General features: G+C 37.9%; 1 protein-coding gene across 1 annotated transcript in view; it reads left to right on the top strand.

The window, feature by feature from the left end:
- Positions 1-23,796, top strand: part of ERICH3 (glutamate rich 3) — a 98,051-nt gene that overhangs the window by 14,408 nt on the left and 59,847 nt on the right. The window contains exons 2-7 of the mRNA XM_081145369.1: positions 3,568-3,661; positions 7,095-7,220; positions 10,609-10,680; positions 12,537-12,665; positions 17,398-17,556; positions 21,830-22,048. Coding sequence (XP_081001495.1) covers positions 3,568-3,661; positions 7,095-7,220; positions 10,609-10,680; positions 12,537-12,665; positions 17,398-17,556; positions 21,830-22,048 — 799 coding nt within the window. The remainder of the gene's footprint in view (positions 1-3,567; positions 3,662-7,094; positions 7,221-10,608; positions 10,681-12,536; positions 12,666-17,397; positions 17,557-21,829; positions 22,049-23,796) is intronic.

The following is a 23,796-nucleotide window of genomic DNA, read 5'->3' as shown; positions in this document are numbered from 1 at the left end:
AAGACTTTTCTCCAGGATTGAGCCAGAAACGGGGTCGTTCTCCACCCAGCAAACATGAGCGAGTAAATGGTCTTGTCCGCCCCATAAAGAAGCCGACGCGTTAGACTGCGCTGGCCTCTCGGCTGTGGGCGGTGTGAATAGCGTGGCCTTTGAGCAACAGGGCACGGTGGCCTGGTGGGGCTGTGACCGGCGCAGCCGTTGATCTTATGGACGGGAGCAGGAGAAGACCACAGGCCTGAGGCAGTGTGACCAGGAAGTCCCGCTTTGACAGCAGATTCGCAAGTGACTTAGAGGGAGTGGTGAGCCCAAGGAGCAACACAGTCACCACGCCCAGGGCGAGGGGACCTCATTGGGCCCAGGGTCATGCCCAGTGCAGGAAAGGAAAGACTGGAGGGCGGGAAGGAGGAAGAATGGGGAGTACAAAGGTGGAAACATCAGAAAAGCTCTGAGTTGGTGACCCGGTCAGTAAAATTCTTGTAACTGAGTAAATGCAAGGGAGGCTGCGGGCCTGTACTCAGCCCCATGAAGAAGGTTGGCTGGAAAGGGTCAGACAGACGGCAGTGTGGCTCCGACACAGGAGTGCTGCCATCGCCGGTGAGGGAGGCCTGCTGGTCAGAACGAGCACGGCGTTTATATGGACGTGGTGGGAATGCTTGTATGGACGACAGTCAGTCTGTTCCGGCTGCTGTAACAGAATACCATACACTGGGCGGCTCAAACATCAGAAGTCTATTTCTCACAGTTCTGGTGGCTGGAAGATTCAAGATTAAGGTGCCAGAAGATTTGGCGTCTGGTGAGGACCCACAGCTAGCTGTTTTCTGGGTGGTCGTTTCACATGGTGGAAGGAACAGAGGAGTTCTGTGGGGTCTCTTTTGCGAGGGCACTAATCCCATTCGTGAAGGCTCTGATATCATGACCTAATCACCTTCCCAAAAGCCATTCTCCTTATACCATCACGCTGGGGGTTAGGATTTCAGCACACACATTTTGGGGGGAAACAAACATTTAGTCCATAACGACCGTTTTACTAAATCTGTATATAATTTCCTGTAGTACAATTTCTTGTTATCAAACAATTCATTAATCTGAAGTTTCAGTTAAAAATAATTCAGGCATTGTCTAATAAAGAAATGATGCCTGGGTAGATCCAGATAGTTATTATTCCTCAAGTGCTGCGATGATAGTCATGGAAGAAGTTGCTTTATAAATGGCATCCCAACCTGGACCTTTGATCATTCCTAAACAGGGAAAGGTATGGAAACAGGTGTGTGCAAAGGTCTCAATTGAGCTGGATCCATTCGACCTGTAAGTAAGAGTGGAAGGCATTATGCACACTCATTCACTTAGTAGGGACCTGAGGGAGCAGAATTAAAATGAGGTGGGTGCCGAAGCTGGCTAAGCATTGCTATTAGCACCTAAATATTTAAAAAGTTACAAAGTGTGGATTAAAGGAAGGGCATATTTTCTGTCAGTAGGGAAATTGAGGTCCATGTTATCCCATCTTTTTGACCCTACTTCATTTAATCAGGGCTTTAGCACTCACAGCTATTCCAAAACCACTTTTTTTTTTTTTTTTTTTTTTGAACTGGAGCCTGAAAAACAGACAAAAGGCTATATGTGATATCAGTCTAATGATTTATCTTAAGAATCTGTGAACTGTGGAATCATGATTGTTAAGACTGAGAGACACCTGCTCACCTTTCTGAAATGAGTTGCTGAATAGATATTCTGAGATTCAGAAAGGGTAAGGGATACAATGTTGACCTTTTGGAGACAGGAAACCTTTGATGAACTATAGGACACCAAGACAGTTCATTTAAAAGAAGGTTTCAAAGCATTATCTGAGCTAGTTTTGTATGTGCTTTACTGAAGCCCTTGGGCTGTCTTTTTACATAAACCCAGTGAAATAATGGTTTCCACACTTGTTCACATGTCTACAACCCTCATGTGGCACCTTGGCTTCTGGGCTTTGTAGCTGCTTTTCAGTCTCTTTTGTGCACAAAATTAAAATTTCCTTACCATCTGACAGCATGGAACTTCCCTGAGACGGGCGTTAAAGAGAAAAGAGATAGGAAAAGGTCACAGTACCGTCTCCGTGTAATTAATGCCGTGCAAACAGCTAAAAAAAGTGTTGCTAATGACATTTACTCGATTCTCTATGAGTCTGTGTTCTAGTCTTGGAATAAGTTAAGCATCAGCTGCTTATAAAATGTACAGATTGTAAATCTTTTTTACAGGTAATAGCAAATGTATTTTTTTAAAGACAGCTTTATGTTAGTTGTGTTTAGGCTTGTGTGCTCTTTTTCTCTGCCTATCTTTCTTTGTCTCTCACTCATGTGTATATACGTGGATGCACATATCTGCATACATGTATACATTCATGTATACATACATGTATATACATGTGTCTGTGCTTTTGTCAGGTAATAATATTTAATAAAGTACAGGTTTAAACTTAGAAAAATAGCTTCAAACTTATTTATAGTCTTAGATTGACTACCAACCAAGGTAGAGCATGTAATCAAGGAGCCAGTTTGCCCTCTTTTAGCTCTTAACACATTGTTTGCGGGTAGTTTTTATCGCGTGCTCTACTACCAGTCAAAGTAAAATGTATAAATACGTTTCCCGCATACAATGTGTTAAAATGAAAGACCTTAAAAATCAAAAGTGATCAATGATTATATTTTGGCTCTGGATGTGGAATTAATGAAATTGTCTGGATATATATGAGAAAATTAAGACTTCTAAACTGCTGGGCTTAAATGTAGATAGAAATTTATACCAGTAAGAATAAGTCCGAAACAAAATTGTGCCTTCACTTACTGAACACATCATTTTTTAGGTACACAATAAATAATCAATAGGGATACCAAGAATGATGCACCATCTTGGCCTTGAAATTGGGCAGAAGAGACTAAAAAGTAAATAATAGCATATTGTGTGACATGTAATGCAACTCAGGGGTATAGGTGAGTGGCGTGGAAGGTAGGGTAGCCCACCCAGTGTGTTCCAGGAAGTGTTTCCAGGGAGAAGAGATGCTTGTGAATCGCAGGTGTTGGCCGCTAGCCACAGGTAAGGGAAAGTCCTTTGCAATGGAGGACTGTGCATTGTGTCCAGAAGACATGAAAGAACATGTTGAGTAAGTGCAGGATAGTTTGAGTTAGAGTTTAGGATGTAATGGGAGAAAGAAGCGTCCCCTGAAGGACCCCCAACTTCTCCATCAGGCTTCCTCCGTGAAGACATTCCTGATGACTAGTGCTCTCCTGCTCTGTGTCCCCATGACATTTTGCATATTTCTATTGTTGGATTTTTTATGACAATTTAATTGTTCATGTCTGATTTTCATACTTGTCTTCAGGATAAACAACATCAGGACTATCTCCCAGTTTTTATCATCAAACCTAGAAAACAGTAGGTGCTCAATAGTACCTGTTTATTAAACACATCCATGGGTGACTGGCTGGAAGAGTAAGATCATGCACAGTTTGGAGATGAGAAAGTCAAGAATTACCTTGGTTATCAAGCAACACTTTATAAAACCTTAATGGTTTCAATTTTCTGTTTCAGATTACTTGCAGCATATAATAGCCTTACTGACAAACACCTGGCTGGATATTTTAACAATACAAGGATAAGGCGGCATCTCTTAAGATCAGGGCTGGTAAGATTTGGTTTACTTTCTACCTATCCTTTTGTTTCATTAAGTCCAATAATTCCCTCCCTTTTCTGATTTTCTCTTCAAACTAATTAGGGACATCTCCCTCCACCCCCCATTTCAGAAAAATTACTTCCTTTCCAAAGTTTTGATTTATCTTGTTGAGGCTGTGTTTCAAAAGATAGGAAAGGAGGTCACAGTGACTGCTAAGGCAATTTATAAGTTATCAATCAAAACCCTGAGTTTTCAACAGCATATTTCACTTCTTTGTCTATTCATTCATGTATTCAACACACCTATTGAACACAGTTTATAGGCCAAGAACTATTAAGGATTAAGGAGAGAGAGGACATTTCTGTCTTTAGGAAAAATTATGTTTTTAATGATCACGGAATCTGGTGTGGAAGACATAAACAGTTCAAATTCCTCTTCGAACTTTTGTTTTGTTTTTTTTAATCTTCACCTGAGGATATTTTTTTCCATTGCTTTTCAGAGTGAGTGGAGAGAGAGAGAGACAGCGATGTGAAAGAGACACATAGATTGGTTGCCCCCTGTGCCCTGATCCAGGTCTGGGATTGAGCCTACAATCTTTGGGGTATGTGCCCTTGACAGGAATCGAACCCGAGACCCTTCAGTCTGTGGGTGACACTCTAACCACTGAACCAAACCTGCTAGGGCTCGAATTTTTAAAAACACTTTCATTTTCTAGGGTGGTTTATTGATATATTAATGTGTTTTGCTAGCTCCAAACCTATCATTTCCACAAAAAATCCCATTCCTCTAAATGTAATGTGAACACCATTTAAAAATACTCTAGCTTTCTGCTGAAAGAAATGGGCGTGGTTATAGAAAGTGTGACTAAAGAGTCTGGTGTTTACCTTCTTAAAATACAGTGGTTTTCCTTAACTATTGTTGCTATGGTGCTGCGATTGTTGTTTATGTGCTTGGCACTCTGGCCTGGTAGGTCTCAGAGCTCTTGCTTTCTGCCTCCTGGGTATCTTTGTTATCAGACAGACCAGGCTGAAAGGTGGCTCTGTCATTTATAAGACACAGACTTTAGGAAATCACTTAATTTTGTTGCCTCCAGCTTTCTCAGTTGTAAAATAAAGATAATGATACCCAGCCCTCAGGATTGTTGTGTCAATTAGAGATGTGTAATAAATGGTTGTTGTAATTATTGTGGTTACTATTAACATTACTTCTTTGGGTAACAATATGTGAGCTTCATGTGTAAATAGGAAGGACTTGGCATTTACTTATCAACATCATTAACAAGCACTTTATTGAACATTGGTTAGGTGCATGGCAGCTCAAGGAAGATACAGCTCTTTCTGTAGAGTAGTCTTTCAAAATGCAAATTTTAGAGCCCCACCCAAGACCTAAGGAGTCAGAAGCTATGGGGTGAGGCCAATTAATTTTTTAAAAATTAAATTTATTGGGGGTGACGTTGGTTAATAAAATCATATAGGTTTCAAGTGTAGAATTCTATAGTACATCATCTGTATATTGCATTGTGCATTCATCACCCAAAAGTGAAGTCTCTTTCCGTCACCATATATTTGACCCTCTTTACTCTCTTCTATCTCCCCCCATCCCTTCCCCTCTGGTAACCACCTTACTGTTGCCTGTGACTTTGTTTGCTTTTTTAAAAAAATGTTTTTATTGATTTTAGAGAGAGAGGAAGGGAAAAAAAGAAACATTGATGTGAGAATGAAACATTGGTCCGCAGCGATACCCCCTGCACGGCCCCTACCGGGGATAGAGCCTGCACCCTGGCATGTGCTCTGACCAGGAATTGAACCAAAAGAGGGATTGTTGGATCATATAGTAACACCATTCTTAATTTTGAGGAACCTCCATACTGTTTTCCCTAGTGGCTGTACCAAATTAAAATGGTCATATGACTCCAAAGCAATATACAGATTTCATGTAATCCCCGTCAACATCCCAATCTGTTTTTCAGTTGCCTTCTAGGTGATTATGACACAGACTCAAGTTTAAGAATTTTTGCCCTGTAGGCACTTCCAGTCTAGTTGGAGAGACCAGACAGCTCCCAGGGGAGAGAGAACAATGACACAATGACATATGTCAACTGCAGAGGGAGGGCCAGTACAGCACATTCTCAACATATTTTTCCAGTTAGAGCACATGACATGATATTCCATGGACAACATATTTTGAAGACTGTGGCTGAGTTGTAATTCTAAGCACAGTTTCTATACTACACTCCTTTCTTTCATTGGAAAGTGTATTCACAAAAAAGGTTATCGATAGGCAATCGCTGTAGCACAATTTATTCACAACACTCCAATATGTCACAACAACAGTGTTAAAAAATCCTGCAGTGATCAAAATTGAGAAACATGTGGGTAGACGAGACCTGAAAAGAAGAGCAGGCTTCATTAAGTGGAATGAAAGATGAACAATCCAGGAAAAATAACACCTGTTGTTTATAGAACATAAAGAAAAATACAAAATATGTGCCCACAGGAAGGATTAAAAGAAAAGAAAAACAAGTACACTTGACCCTTGAATGACATAACACAGGTTTGAACTGCATGGGTCCACTTGTGTGTGGATTTTTTTCAATAAATACCTGTATTGTTTTTGATCTGTGGATGCTGAAGGCCAACCGTATGCGTTGATTTACACCATTTTGTATAGGGGACTTGAACATCCATGAATTTTGGTATCATCAGGGGTCCTGGAACCAATTCCCCACAGATACTGAAGGACAACTAAGTTTTTGAGGATTCAAAAGTTATATGCAGATTTTCAACTGCGTGGGGATGGATACCCCCTAAACGCAATGTTGTTTAAGGGTCAATGGTAAATAGAAAAACTGAGACTTCCACTCTTGGGACTTGCAATGATGCCAATCGAAACCAGCCTGGAATACTATATATCTGCGGCACTGCATAATCTAAAAAAAATCTGAATCACAGCAAATAGTATTATATTCTGGGCAGGAGAGTGGAAGAATAAAACGCAGTGTGAAAACAAAGAAATAAAACCAATCATTTTAAAAACAAACAAACTGATGAGCGCCTCTGTAGCTTACCTGCTTTGTCCTTCCAAGTATATTTCCTGTGAGATCATCAGTCCTGCGATCACTGCTCCTAACTCATTGTTTCAAGGTAGCCCCAGACCCCTTCCTCCCAATGTGTGCAAAAAAAGAAATGAAAAGAACACCTGGGTTCCATCAAGGCAAATTGCTACTCTAAGGAAAACCTGTGTGTGTGTTCCCGGTGATGGGTATATAAGACTGCCTTTCTCTTGTTTTGCCTTATGGAATATTTATTAAAATGAAATATTATCAACCGCAGTAGTATACTCCTTTAGGCTTAGGAGACGCTCCCTCTCTCTCTCTCCTCCTTTTTGGTGACTAACTACATTTTCTGCTTTGTATTTCTGTGTCTGTCTTATTTATTCATTTCAGATCACAAGAAGTGGAAGAATACTTTCTGAAAAAGAATACAAACTAAATATCATGAAGAGGGATCATCAGAAATATATCCGGGAGTGCTTAGCCCAGGCTATTTTCCATAAGGTTCTTGATATGGAGGTACAAGTATTTGCTATTATTTTCTTTATAACTGATGTTTTCTAATATGATAATTAATAATACTTCTGCATCCAGAGGTAGAGGTATTCTTGTATTTCATTAAAAAAGAATGGAACAAGGTAACCTGAGAAATGCTCTATATCTCTCTAGATAGCAAGGAGTCAACAGACCAAGGTAAGCTTTTCTCCATTTCAGTTTGAGAAAAATATGGACACCATCATATACTTCATGATACTTAATTTAACAAGTGTAGATTTTTAATCCATAATGGCTACTCTAAAACATACCAGCCCTCACCATCTGTACCTCAATTTCCATTTGCTAAAAAAAAAAAAGTGACATCTGTTTAAATATCAGTAATTCCACCGCCATGAAATATTTCAGATTTGTTATTCTTCTAAGGCTCTGAAGCTCAGCCGTATGCTAAATTTCAAGGAATAGGCATTGAAACATCTGCTGTCCCTCCTACTTCAGGCCACATTGGTCAGCATGGATTTACAATCTAAGTATCAACCACATTTTTTTAAATCTGACATGGCATTTTTAGTAGGATATCTAGCTAACTTGATAAATTATTTTAGCCTTGCTCCATGAAATTTGTAGTTTCAAGCATCAGCGCCATTTTAATCTCTGTGAAAAAGCATGTCACTTCTTGGCTTGAACATGCAGCAATAACTCAGAAAACTTGGCTCATAAAACCGTTGACCTGTGGGTGCAGTAAACATTTATGAACAACTGTAGAATCATCAGTAAACCAATACTAAGTTTAGTGCCACTGAAAATTATGCTACCATTATACTGAGCAAGTGTGTTCACTCAAGGTGTATGGGGTCTGTTCATTTAGGAATTCATGCTGTGCTTATATCAGGTGCATGAATTACACAGAATCATTGTTTATGGCCCCCAAATTCACTTGATTGTAAAAGTATTAGTTGCAATTATATAACTAGTGTTTAAGAAATAGTACAGTGTAAAATTAATCTATTCCTGGCTTTAAACCAAGTTCTGTATTAGCCTTGATCATTGAAATTTGGTTTTCTAAACTTTCATATAACTGACACATTATAACTGGTGAATATGCTAATATTTAAGCATCTTTTTGTACTCTTAAAGTTTGGAATAAATATCTTAGATAAATGGTAAAATGTAACATATAATTGTAATATACAAATTAATTAACAAATAGAATATTTCTAAATTGCCACATTTGTCTCACATTCAGTTTAAGCTGATGTTGTTTACTAATGTTGTGCCATTAATATTCATGTATTCATGCAACAAACATTAATTGCAGGCTTACTATATACCATTATGAGGCCATGTGATGTATAGCTGTGAGATATAATTTAAAAAAAACCCCAAAAACCACTAGAAAGTGATCAAATGCTAGAAGAAAGGAGCTAACAGACTGATTTCAGAAAAGAAGGGGTTGGTGACTTGCGTCTGTGAGAGGCAGGGGAAGCTGCGCAGAGGTCCTGCTATTTGAACTGGACCTTGAAAGCTGAATGAGACATCGCATGAAGCCGCGAGAAAGGCATTGCACAGAGCGAGGTTACAGACGTGCGAAAGGGCATTGTGGGTGGAAAGGAAAGCTCGCTGAGGCCAGACTGCACAGTGGGTTGGTTGAAAAAGAGGGAGGGAGGGACACTCTCCAATAAGTGGGGGCCCAGTTTCTGGAGGGCCTTCGCTTCCAAACTAGGTTTGGAGTGTAGGCGATGAGGCGATGAGCCATTTTTTAGCAGGGGAGTGAAATAAATGAGCAGAGCTGTGTTAGAAAGATGATGTTGCTAAAAATGTGGAAGATGGATTAATGAGCTGGAAAAGATTGGAGGTGGGAGGTCAATTAGGAAGCTGTTGCCAAAGGGTGTGAGCCAGCGGCGGCGGTGGAAGCACTGGGGAGAGGCAGCTGTCCACGGACGGGCGAGGGGGGGCTGACGCTGCCTGAGTGAGCGGGCGAAGGGGAAGGAGCCCAGAGAAGCTCTGAGGTCTCCAGCCTGGGGGGGGGGGCTTCGCAAGAGATCAAGAACAGCAGCGTAGGCTGTTGGAAAGAGTGGCGCCTGGGAGGGCAGGGTCTCGCAAGTGGCAGAATGGGGAAGATGAGTCCTGGGACAAAGGAAGTTCGGCTTGACCCAGAGGACAAAGACTTCGGTGGCCTTGGGGAAAGCGGTTCCCGCCATGGGGACAATGAGGGGTGGTGGGAGTGGGTGGCTGCAGGGAGTTGGAAATAAATGGAAGATGGAAAGTGGTTGATATCAGACCTAATAAAGCTGGGTGGTAAGTGGATGAGACCAGGAAAGGGCGAGAGAGGGGGGAGTGTGCTGCTCAGCGAGCGTGCGGGGCCTCAGGGCAGCAGGCGCAATCAAGAACAGAGGAAAAGCACTTTTGAAAAGGCTCTCGAATGCGTCTGAATGATTTCAACCTGGATTATAAGCAGATTATTTTTATATGGGTTTTATTTTTCAATTATATGACTAATATATTACAGAAAATTTGGAAAACATAAGGAAGCATCAAAAGGGAAAATAACCACATATATAACGCCTCCCCTCAGAGAAAACTGCTGTTTACATACTCACCTTTCCTTTTAGTCTCTATTCATATTTATACATTAATAAAAGCATGCTATATTGAGAGGGCCATGGTTTTGTGAAAACAAACAAACAACACAAACTTATAGGAAGTTACGGTCAGACCAAAATTCAACCACTGACTAGATATGTGACCTGGGGGCAAATCCATGATCTTCTGCTTCAGATTCTACATTAGTAAAATAAGACTGCTTAGCAATTTCAGTTGTTCAAGAAGAGATGGTGCACACGAAGCACCTTCCTAGCGTGGGCACAGGCACACAATATGAACTTGAACAAATTAAATTGCATTTCTGTGCAATTCTGTATCTTTTTCTTTCTTTCTGTATTACATGCATTTTCTACATTTTAAAACAAAATCTTTATAACCTTATTTTAATGATCATATTCTATTCCATTACATGGATGTGCCAAAACCTTAAGCCATCTCTTTAACCATTCTCTGAGTTTTTGCTTTAAGGAGAACAACATTACCAGCAGCAACAAAAACCTTTCAGATGGCATCTTGGTGCATAACACATTTTTTTAAAAAAACCCAGATTTTCTTTTAAATTTAGAAGTGAAATTTATTGGTTAAAGGGTAAGGACACTTTTACCTGCCTGAGATATGTTATGTTGGCTTTCCAAAGAGTTGCATGAATTTATATTCCCACTTGCACACTAAAGCAGGTGATCCTTCTCCATCTCAGTGACAAAAGGGGTAATTGAGACTCCAGTTAGCTGGTAGGATTATTTTCCTCTAAAAAATGTGTTGCTGTAATTGATATGAATCTCTCCTCCATTCTTTCCTGTATGCTTAGCGTTACCATCAGCTTGAAATAAAAAAGAAACTGGAGACCTTAGCTAGAAAGGAGCGAATCCAGAGGTTTAAGGTAAGAAGTCACATAACTCTCTTTGACTTCATAAGATTATTTTATGATTTTGAAAGCTAGTGGTGCTATTACTGAAGTTCCTTGGGGCACTTTACTTTGGGGTAACTCATAGCTGAAGTCTAATGATGGTTCCACCAAGCCTAAAGCTCGGCCACCATAATTACAGAAGATCATGACAGAATAGGAGCTGCCTGTGCGAACTGAGTTGCATAAGACAGAAACCTTTCAAAGAAAAACTCGAAAACATTCTTTTCAAGTTTGAAATTTTGCTTTTGTGTTTTCTTGGCTGATATGTCTTAGAGGCCAAAGGATTTTTTATTTTGTTTTTGTCTTAAGAAGGTAAAAATAGATGATGATGTTCCCAATGTGATGGAAAACAAGGAATTCTAAGAATTATCCAATGGCACATTTTCATGCAAATGTGACTCTTGAGACTATGTGGTAGGAAAAATCTACCTTAGCAAACAATAAGATTTAGGCATTTTGTACAAGGCATTTAAAAATTCCCTGTTTGCCCTGGCAACATGGCTCAGTGGTTGAGCACTGACCCATGATCCAAGAGATGGTGATTTGGTTTCTGATCAGGGCACATGTCCTGGCTGTGGGCTCCATCCCCAGCAGGGGGCGTGCAGGAGGCAGCCGATCAATGACTCTCTCATCATTGATGTTTCTCTCTCTCCCTCTCCCTTTCTCTCTCTGAAATCAATAAAGATATTTAAATATATATATATATATGATCCCTGTTTGTTTTCTGTTTTTGTATTTGATATCCTTCTTTGAAGTGAAATTAGGAAATATATAAATTTGGATCAAGACACGAGAGATTCAATTAGGCATGCTTGAAAGGTTCCAGTTTAGGTTGCCAGTTTTACTCAATTTCTTGACCCATTCAAACTTACATGTTGTTCTTCATTTTCTGTGTCATATTATAAATGTGAGGCCTGAGACATTTCACAAACTCACGAATATTTGTAAAGATTCAGTAGAATAACTTGCCATATAAAATAGTAATTTTTCCCTCTTGTCTGATAGTCTCAAATCTGTCTATTTTATTATGGTCAAAGATAATCTTGTTACAAAAGTGTTGTTAACTAACAGAAGACAGGTCCATTTTTCAAGATCAGAAGAGTTAGTGTGTAGAGATTTGTGGTTAATTCAACTTTGCCAATATTGTCCTACATCAAGGACTGAGTTATAGATTCTATAATTTACTCCTGAAATGTTGATGGGAGAAAATGGCTACTGGAAATAAAGAGTGACAAGTGCTGCCTGACGCTATGTGCAATCCACTCTCACCCAGATCTCCAGTCACACTTAGACAGGTGGGCGTGTTATAGCATTGGAAGATTTGTGATAGGCACTCCAGTCCCTCCTTGTATGATTTTCACTTGTAACAGTTTTCACTGTATGGCTGCACTTAGTGAAAGACCTATGTTTTGGCCTCTTGTAATATGCAACCCTTTCGCTTAGGGCATTAGTTAATAATTTTCTAAGGTAGAAAAGTAATACTTTCTGGTAGTCTCTACTGATCAGAGTAGGGGAAGAGCATTATCCTTTTGTAGTGATCTGCTTAAAGCAGATTAATGAATATTTTTGTGAAAACCGAAGATACACTGCCCCTGTAGCTATTTCTTTGAATAAAACAGTCTCAGTTTCCTGCCTTTCACTACCACACCCAGTTCCCCATTATAGAAGTGGAAACTTTTTCCGATTATCATGATCGACCTCAGAAGGAACATTTTGAAAGTAAAGACAAAAGACTTTGTTAGTCATATAGTATTTTTTATGGGGTAGATACTAACCTAACCTAAATTACTAATTATGCATCAATTTGTTGAATTACTTTCTGATTCTAGGGAGAGCCCATAAGATGGTCTTTAGAAAAAAACATGCCAGTCCTGTCTCCCCACCCCCCAGTGGGCCCAAAGACTAACCGTGGCCATAGTGTTCTGGTTGATGAAAGACGTTCCAGTCCAATAACACTGGTGAGTCATACTAAACACTCTGTCATGCACCATCCCAAACTAATTCATTTATAATTTCTTATTACTCTCAGAAAGAATGCTCTCTGGGTATGTGTCTGTATAATCCTGAGGATTCTACTGAGTAAAAACATAGTCTTGTATCTATTCAACTCTGTCTCTATTGAACACTCCACCTCTAATCAGTATAACCCCTGTCGAATTCATTTTGGTTGTTACTGCTAGATTAAGTTGCTTTAAGTACAGATTACTTATGTTATTTACATGCCCAAATACCTTCACTTGCTTTGTGTCACCTATAGAAAATCACAGGCTCTTTCACTTGACATTTAAGACCCTGAACCATCTGACCTCAATTCAGCTACCCCCACAATTACCCTTTAGCATTCTGCAATGCAGCAAAATTGAACCACTAGTTGTTCCAAACTTGTGCTGTATTTTCTGACCTCTGCATTTTGTCCTTGCTGTGTCCTCTACTCTCACCTTACTTGTACTCAATAGTACTCTATAGCATTTGGGGCCAGATACTTATATTTGTGCTTCATTTATCAAAAGTATGTGCACGCACTCTAAGATAAAAATAATTAAATGTGCAGAAATTCTATTAAAAGAAATTGCACACTGACCTTTCCTTCCAGTTTGATTCATTTCTAACCTAGAGGTGGTATTTGCTTGAAGGAAGGTAAGGTTGCTTGAGACAATATAGACACAAGAAAAGATTTGCAGAATATTTGCTGGAGGTTGATGGTATAAGCCGTAAATGAATTGCTTGATTATGTCTTTATTTTTGCTTTGTGTAGCCTAATATATTTCCTTATGAGCATGAACATTTTTTTGGATTGCACAATGTTTGTAGAGAAATCACAGTGCTTTCCCAGATTGTTAAAGCAGGTTCATCCTTCATCACATATAGTGTTAAGCTTTGACATTTTTCAGAAGGTAAATATGTTTTGACATTTCCGGGTGAACTGCTCAAGTTATGAAAAGCAACCGTTTTCCCTTTGTTGTTACCATATTTCCAGGCTTCATTTAAATGCATATGTACACAAATAACTCTTTTATTAGGTGGCAAATTCACTAGACTCTCAAAAGCTTAAACTGGGTGAAACAAAAGAAACAATCAAGGGCTGTTTGCTATCTTCCCACCTGTTTCAGAGAGGAAAAACCCTTGGAAGGCTTTCTTTTCAATTTTCCAGCTGAACACCCTCAATAAGTAGTTTATGATACATCCAGGAGATCTTAATGTGGCAGGAATGAGAAAGTAATTTAAAAATTACAGGAAACACTGACACCAGCACTTCGGAAGCCTTTCTATCTGGTAAGCCACAGTGCTGCACTTGGTTACCCCCTGTGGTGCTTCTGCCCAGTCAGGGATACCTATTTCAATCTTGGAATTGCAGTTTCCATTCCACAGAAATTCAAGTCCTCCTCTTTGTTTTCGAAACCTGGGTACATAGCCTTTAAATTTGACTCCTGACCTCCAAGTGCCATTGAGACGGAGATAATAATCCTTTGGGGGTATGGCCATCGATTTTTCTCTTTTAACTTTCTTGAGCGAATAAGTAAAGCATCCAGTGAATAGTTATTGCGTTTGGTCACTAATTGCACGTAAACTCTCAAAATAACATATAAGCTTTTAGCTGCATTGCTCCCATTAAAACTCTGGAAAGTCATTCAACTAATTCTGCACAGGCTTGGAAAATGCACCCCCAGAGATCTTCCACTAAGAATTAGAAATGCTCAGCTAAGCTGAATAATCACCAGGTAGTCAATTTCCATTCACATTCTGGTACAGATTTGAAAATGTTAAGCTACAGTGCCGTGTTTATTCCAAGTAAATATATTATGAACAATTTAAAATATAGCAAATTTAAGGTGGCTTTTGATGTGAACTACAACAGTTTGTAGCTCACAGCTGTTCGTTGAATGGTGCAGATTTGTTTTTAGAGATAAGTGTAATCAGTTAAACACTTGACTGCCACATTCATCTAACTGAATGGTATCTGTATGCAAATGTGGAGAAATAAAATTTAGAGCACAACAGCCAATTGATCATGTTCTAGTTTATAGTAACCTGCTTTTTTAAATTCTTGCATTAGATTGTCAATGTTTTTGTGTTCAGGTGGATTATTTGACAGGAGAGATTCTTAAGGCATATTTGTTTCACAGAATTCAAAGGAATTCTTTTGGGCGATCTGATTCTTTTGTTCAGAAACCTCTAGCTTGGTTTTTCTTTGTGGGTTTTACAACCTTTCACTTTCGGGCTCATATAGGCTTATGTTCTGTTTCATGAAATCTAATGCTGTTCTAGTCAATCCACTTGGTTTCCTGTATTGGTCAGGATATAGGTTTGGGTGCAGAGATCCAAAATGACAATGACTTGAACATGAGGATGCCCTCCGCACCCCAACACATACACGTGAATCTCAGCGGGTGGGCCGTCTCTATAAAGCCATCAACAACTCAGACTCCTCTCTAAGCGCCTGATCTGGAAGTTTCATGTATCACTTCTGCTCACATCTTATTAGCCAAAACCGAGCTTATATCTGTACAGAATTGCAAGAGATGCTGGAAAATGTAGCCTTTATTTATAATAAAGGCTGTTCACCGTGTTTCCTGATAAAAATTCTATTACTAGTGAAGAAAGGAAAACAGATATTGGGGAATATTATCTTTGCCGCCTTCCCGTGCTTGGCCACGACTGGCTCTCTTCTTACTCAAATGTTTCAATTTACCATTCTCTCCTCTGCTCCTCCATTTTCTTCTGTTGCTCATCCATTTGGATAAAATTTAACTGCTTCTGTGAAACTTTAATTTTTAAGTCTTGTTGGCTTATTCCAAATAACTTTAGTTCTAAGTGCTGTGAGTGCTCAGGTATTTTGTCATATTGTCTCTTTGGCAGTACTTGTGTGGGTCATTTGGCACTAATTGTCTTGTGTCACCATTAGATGTTAAAAATTACTTTTGAATCTCCTCATAGTGCTTATCATTGGAATTCAATAAATATTGACTTAATAAAATCAGAGGTTTAACACATATGACATGCTTGTCAGGATGGTACGAAGACCAACTTTTGGTAGTAGGAGCTGCCCTATCATTTTTTATGTATTTATACTTTTGCAGAGTTGAATATTTTGTTCACCATTCTTTTCTTTTTTTCTTTAAATGTGTCTTTATTGATTTCACAGAGAGGAAGGGAGAGAGAGAGAGAGAGAAACATCAATGATGAGAGTGTCATTGATCGGCTGCCTCCTGCACGCCCCCGACTGGGGATCGAGCCCGCAACCCGGGCATGTGCCCTGACCGGGAATCGAACCGAGATCTCCTGGGTCATAAGTCAATGCTCAACCACTGAGCCACGCTGGCCGGGCTGTTCATCATTCTTTAGCGTCAGTGTAGTAAACCTTACTATGAGTGATTTATATACTATCCTCACACCCTCTTGTCCAAATATGCATTTATTATTCTTAACAGGTTTTCTACTATTTTATTATAATAGAACAACTGGGCCAAAGGGCTTGTTTTTTCCACTTTTGAAACATTGCTAATCTTTATACTAAACTCATAATGTTCTGTCAGTGCCGCGAAAGACAGCATTCATGCTCCATACTGGCACTTTTGGTATTCTCTGCAGTATATTCTTGATTAGAAAGTATATCAGTCAGAGTCTCAGCAGGAAACAGATGGCTCACACAAATAGGGTAATTAGGAAGGGTTTAATAAAGAAACTATTTGCAAAGATGCAGGCAGGGTTAAGGAAAAACAACCAGGGATGTTTAGCGTGCTGGGGTCAGCCCAGTGGGAAACCACACCACCTTGGCCTAGTGGGGAAAGGGAGGGTTTGGACAGAGAACCTCTCCTACTTGTAAGGTGGGAGAGGACTTCCTGACAGAGCTGTGGACTTTGGTGGAGGGACCAACCGACCCATCACAACCCTGGTGGGAAGGGTCCAGGAGAATTAAGACCCCGATCTCATTTCCTCCTGTCTTTTGATCTCCTGCCAGTGCCTTTCATTGGCCAAATCTAACTGAATCCTGAGGTTAGTTGGTGCAGTCCATAAAGAAATGACTCCCAGATGCAAGAACAGGGCAGAGAAGGCAAAAAAAGAGGGGCAAATGGAAAACACCTAGCCTGCAAAATATGTGTTTTCCAAAGTTGCCAGTTACTATTTTTCATTTTTGTTTTCCTAATATTTCAAGGAAGAGGTTGATTAAATAGTAATGCATTGCAGTTAAGCATTTACCTTTCCTCTTTGAATCATATTGCTTATACTTCAGGACTAACCTTAAGACTTAAAGGACTCACAGTAGAATTTATGTTGAAAACATTTAAATAGAAATGAGTCCATTCCAATCATATCCCTTTAGATCTCTAAAATAGGACCATTATTCAACTTAACATTAATTGAGGAAAGCCATTCTAGGCACAGCATAAATTAGGTATTGTCAGTGAGTTTACCGTGTGAATAAAGCACAGGAACCTAACAGAGAACATCTCCTTTGTCTAGAATACTCTATAATTGTGGCATTTAGTTATGAGAGAACTTCCCCACCATATGTTTTAACAAATACTTTAGGTCATAAGGGTATGTATAATGGAAGGACATAATTAAAGTTTAATCTGCTCAGTAAAAAGGCACCATTAATTACTCTAGTCAATTTGTTGGGTTATTAATTGGTTCTGGAAACATGTCAAGGTACTAATTTAAATGGATTTTTTTCCCCTAATTGTCTAGACAGCCCCTCGACCATACACTGCCCCAGGAATTACACAGCCTCCAATTCGATTACAGCCTCTTCCCAGTAATCCTGTGGTAAGAACTGTTCCAAAGATAACTCCGGGGTCCAGATCAAAAACCTCGCCGCTGGAAAATGAAGCTCCATTTCCCATTGGGGTAAATGTTATTTCTTCAAGAACTATCTTTTTTTTCTTGATTATATTATTAGATTATCGCAGTATTTAAGAGGCTAGATTTAATTAATCTACTCAGTGAAATTTGTATTGTGCACTTATTAAGCACTTACAGTGTTCTATTTAATTATTTTACTCAAATGGGAAAGCTTATAATTTCTGTGTTAGTGAGCAAAAAGAGTAAGGAATAGATTTGTAAAATGCAAAATTATCTCTCACTAATTTGAAGGGTTGTGTGAAAAACAAAAAGGAACATTTTATAGTCAGATATGACTTCTATCAGAACAGACCCAGTGTTGACTACTTTCAAATTTTAAATGCATGAAGCCTAGAAAATGAAACCTTCCAAGAATAGGTTTGCATTTGCATGCTGACTTACTTTACCATCAGTGTATGAAATTGCTTCAAGTTTGACTCTGGAGAACGTTGGACATAGAAGGAAAAGAATGTCTGTCTTTTTTTAAAATACTGAATTAATCACACACAGGAGTTTGACTCTGCTTCCTTTTCAAGGTTATGTCTCAGGTAATTTTCAGTTATTTAAATAGAGCACAGAAGGAGGCATAGTAACCATGAAATATGAGTTTCTTAAACAGGGTGATGTAACTAAGAAATTCAATAATTAGGGAGGGTATTGTTTGTATTTCTAACACAAAGGAGGAACATTTGCCAGCTTAAGAACCTGTGTCATAATACAATAGTCATTATGTTCAAATGAGTGAATTTGATTCCGTTCCTTTTTTAGAAAACATAAGATATATGAAATTAAGGTATTTTTATTTGATACTGACAGACAACTTTGACAATAAGGAATTACTTCATATAAATGATTGTTTCATAGTAAGAGTATAAATATAACTCTAAAAATAACTATATTTTAATCCATTTAATATGGTTTTCAGCTTATCTAGCTCTTTTTACAAGCCTTATTATAATTTAATAGTAGTTTATCAGAAGGCAGGGGAAATTAAGCCAAAAGTGCTGGCGCATTTTCTAGGGAAGACTGCTTTGAGCCAGGCAGGAACTTATTGGGTCATAAGTCAATTAGGTTGACACTTTCTAGAATCTGGTCTCCATTTAGAGGCCCAGGCCTTTGCTGTTTCAGCTAGTGTTCAGGAATGGTCAAGTCCCCAGAGATTGTCTCAGGCTAACTGAAGTAACTCACAACAAGCTAACTTTTCTCCCCATAGTAAACCAGAATGGGGAGCAAAGTCATAGTCAGGAACCATTAATCCACATGCTAGCAAATCATCAGCTTGTAGAAGTGGAGCATGGCCTCCCCGCCCGCAGGCCTCCGGGGAAGCTGTATCACAATGAGCAGGTTGCCTGGTGCGTGTGGAATCAGAATGGGCACATGTGGCGGGTGGAATGTTAACGCCATCAGGCTAAGATGGCTTGGTGCACCTATCTCATTTAAGGAATGAGATTGCCAAAGGTACCGGGAAACTCAAAGGTCTTTGGCTAAACCCCCTGTATGCTCCAAGAATAACCGCCATTAGGACTGGAAATATTCAAAGTCCAATGGGTGAGATATCCTCTACCCTAGATAGTACTTGGATGGGCATTTTCCATGTTTTCCAAGGTGACTATATGCTTTTCTATGCTCCTATATGAATTCTTCTACTGTACTACTTTGATAGACACATTTTCCTGTAAGATATGTGAATACTCCCAATCAGGTAATATCCAAGTTCTGCTAGCTAGGGAGGGATTTTATTTTTTCTTTCAGATGATTTTCCAAATTAGCTCTGAGCCACTAGATGGATTAATTAATTAAATATGGATGGGGCCTTTTATTTTCCTGTTTTCAAGTTTTGGGGTGTGAGTGAATGAGGGATAGGCACTTACTGGTAACTTACATGGCTGACAAAATTGAGCTCAATCCCATATTAATTTAAACTAGCTAAACTTACACTTTTCATTCAGCAAATATTTATTGGTCACTTACTGTCACCGAAGTGCTGCTCTAAGCATTGGTGGTATATCAATTATCAAGGCAGGCAGAAGTCTCCAACTTACTGGAGTTTATATTATAATGTACATAGACAAAATATACTGCCAGAAAAGACATGTAATTTTTTCAATGGCACTGATGATAAAAATGATTTAATATAAAATCAGACAAGAAATTCCTAAAGAACAGTAATCTGCGTGATTGATGAGTATGTAGTAAGCACCTACTGAATTTGCATTGCTTTCTTAAAGATTAGAGGAGGAGGTGGTATGCATATGGGAATTGTTTGAAAGTGCAACAGATATAAGGAGGCTGATGTTTCTGAACGTCAAGAGCGAGGGTCTTTGATTTAGGCAAAAGCAATTTGGTAAAAAACAGGCTGGTTGAAATCCAATTGAGTAAAAATAATGACTTGATTGAAAATGATTATCCTTAGAATGAGAGTTTCTCATGCACTATTGATAGAAGTAGAAATTGGTACAACTATTGTGAAAGCAATATGGAAATACCCGTCAACATTTTAAATGAACATGCTCAAGCATTTTAACATATAGGAATTTTCCCCAGGAATACACACACATGTGGAAAGAAAGAAATTCAAGAAGATTTAGTGTTATAATAGTGAGCAATTATAAGATACCTAAGAGTTTAATAGGTTATTATTTTTAAAATGTTAGAATATATTAAAGTATGTTTAAAGTAATAAGGTAGAATTATCTGTACTGTCATGGAAAGATGTTTAAAATGCTCTGGGCTAAAAATGTGAGATAAGGAACAGCATGTTAACTTTTTTAAAATTATCAGACCATTTCCAAATAAGGCATGCAGTTGACGGACAACGACTTAGAAATAAAATTAAAAAATCCCCAAATTTTGAAAGTTTTCCACTCATTCATTTTATTGTTCTTATTATTTTTACGTCTTTAATTTATATTTGTTATTGCAATATCAATGCACACCATCACAGAAAAGTGAAAATTGTAGAAATAGTAAAATGAGAGCATAACACCTGCAATGTGAACCATTCTAACAATTCTAAACTCCTTGGTGATTATCTATTTAAATCCTTCTCTCTTCACATAAATGTTGTCTTCAATCAAAATATGTAATACATATGCCTTTATTTAACCTGCTTTTATTTATTTATATTGAGAAATGTCGGGAAATTACTTCCCTTTCTTAAAAATAACGTTTCACTATTTAAGCATCTCAAAATAAAGAATAAATGGACTGAAAATGAATTTAAAACCACATCAAATAAATTGGTATAAAGTAGAGAAAAAATTATTTAAGATGACTTAAAGTTCAGAAAACTACCTCAGATACACAAAAATAATCAATTTGTGAACATTCAAAGACTCAAGTATACCTGAAAGCAGTAACATAATTATTGATTAAAACTTTGGTGCATTTTAATTGTTGAGGTAATACATGTTGATTAAACCTTCAAATAATACAAAGATATATAAAATGCAAAATGATATCCTCCCCAACAATCCAAATCTCCATGGCAACCTTATGTTCATGTCTTCCAGATACCCCAATTTTATCAGAATCCATATATACATTATTTAAAGGAAATGTATGATTACAGCACATGGATCTTTTTATGTCAGGATGAATAGATTCACACTACTCTTTTTGAAGCCTGCTGAGAATCTATTATAAGAACAAAGCAAATTTTAAACATTCTCCTATTGATGTACTTGATGGTTCAGCTAAGTTTGTTATATGTATATGTCTGTGTACGTGTGTGTGTAACCTTATATTTATATCAGTGTACTTGTGTAGTTATCTTCGATAGCACTTATTCTCACTAGCTGAATTTCTTGGAGAAAATAAGCTGAATAGAGTCTTTGGGTTAGTGTCTGTATTTGGTACCTTGATATTATATTATCAGTGATTATATCACCTGAATGGGTGAAATGCATGTGAAGAAAGAGCTAAGACTCCATTGTTAAGTAAACTGTTCAACACTGCTTCAAAGTAAACTCTTTAAACTTCTTGATTCTAAATTAACTATACATAGATTTAATGGATTGTTGAGGAAAAATCCCAAAAGTACTACAAAGATGCCATCACTGTACATTTGGTTTAAAAATATACTTAAATAAGGTTAGAAATTCATAAAAATCTAATTTGCTATGGATATTTCAAACAGACTGGAGTGTTTTGAGTTGGCCTATTTATATCAGTTGTGTTTGCATGCAATGTCAATCATACAGTCTTGTCTCTAGTTTTGGGCTACACTGAGTCACCACTCCTCTTTCACTGGTTCTTATGTCATGAAATGTGATTACAGGGCAAGAAGGCAATGATGAAGTACAGGAACTCCATGGACAATTCCCAGGGAATGAATCAGTATCACCTTCTGAATGTTAACAATTACACGGTGCCTATCCCTCCTCCCTCTCCTCCCCCGAATGGAAAAATCACAAGGGGAAATAGACCTGAAACATGGAGAAGGAGAAGATTTCGTCCAACCACTGCTCCAAATGGCTTAGAACCAGCCTTTACCAGGGTGACTATGGAATCAACTTTTCTTTTATTAAATTAGCAGAGACGACATTGCATTATTAAATTTCTAGATTTGCAGTAAAAGAATTTAAGGAAATCAAAGGCAAAATGACTTGCATAAAGAAATATAATGCTTTTATAAATGAAATTGTAAGCTTGAATGAATCTGAAATCAAATATTTGAGTAGTGCAGTTCAGTAACTAATTGCACAATTGATAAAAAATCCAGTGAATCTTGCAATCAAATTTAGTTTGTACTATAACCATTTCCAAATTATTTCCTTTAATTTGCTCATTCAATCACATGTCAGAAATATTTTAACATTCAATTTGTGAAAATTCAGAAACTTAAGCATAAAAAACAATATACTACATAAAATAACTTACTAACACTTTTAATGATTATTGGCAAATTACTGTATAGCATTTGGAAAAATACTCATTTCAATGTTCTTTGAAAATATTGTACTTTGTTGTAGTCATTTTCTCACAATACTGATGAATAGTCCTAAGGCCAGTTAGACTTTACAGGCTAATATGAAGGCAAAAGATCTCTTAATTTTTATTGTGTAAATATACAACTACTTGTAATTATATGTAAGTTCCGTGATTAATAGCAGGTAGCTGGGTCGACATTTCACTGGTTGAGAATCAGGAAGTATAGTACCAACATGCATATAGACTGCGTATTGCCTCTTTAAAACCAGCCTCACTCTTTTTAAAAATTATTATTGTGGTAAAATTGGTATATGATATTTTATATGTATATATATATATATATACTTCAGGAGTACATTATAATTTGATATTTGTATGCGCTACATAGTGTTCACCACTGTAAATCCAGTTACCATCCAACACCATACAACTAATCCTCTTCAACCATTTCATCTTCTCCCCAACATTCATCCCTTCTAGTAACCACCAATTTGTTTTCTGTATCTACAAATTTGTTTTTGTTTTGTTTATTTTGTTCTTTTTAGATTCCACATATAAGTGAAATCATACTACATTTATCTTTCCCTGTCTAACTTTTTTCACTTGGCATAATACCCTCCAGGTATATCCATGTTGTTGCAAATGGCAAGTTTCCTTCTTTTTAATGGCTGAGTAGTATTCCTGTGTGTGTGTGTGTGTGTGTGTGTGTGTGTGTGTGTGTGTAGCACATCTTCTTCAATCTTTCAGGGACACTTAGGTTGTTGCCACATCTAGATTATTGTAAATAATGCTGCAATGAACCTAAGGGTGCATATCTTTTTTTGAATTTGTGTTTTTGTATTGGTCTGTGTTTTTGTATTGTTCAGATAAATACCCAGAAGTGGAATAGCTGGGTCATATGGTAGTTCTATCCTTAACTTTTTGAGGAATCTCCACGCAGTTTTTTATAGTGGCTGCACTAGTTTACATTCTTACCAAGAGTATACAAGGGTTTCCTTTTCTTCACACCCTTTACAATACTTGTTATTTCATGTATTTTTGATAATAACCATCCTAACAGAAGTGAAGTGATGTCTCATTGTGATTTTGATTTGCATTTCCCTGGTAATTAGTGATGTTGAACATCTTCTCATGTGCCTGTTGGCCATTTGTTCGTCTTTGGATAAATGTCATTTAGATCATCTGCCCATGATATAATTGGGTGGTTTGTTCTTATGTTGTTGAGTTGTGTGAGTTTCATCTCTATATTTCAGATATTAACCCCTTATCAGAAATATGATTTGCAAACATCTCTCATTCAATAGGTTGCCTTTT

The sequence above is a fragment of the Miniopterus schreibersii genome (assembly GCF_964146895.1).
Source record: "Miniopterus schreibersii genome assembly, chromosome: 8".
Taxonomy (NCBI): domain Eukaryota; kingdom Metazoa; phylum Chordata; class Mammalia; order Chiroptera; family Miniopteridae; genus Miniopterus; species Miniopterus schreibersii.
This window is presented reverse-complemented; position numbering and strand designations above follow the sequence as displayed.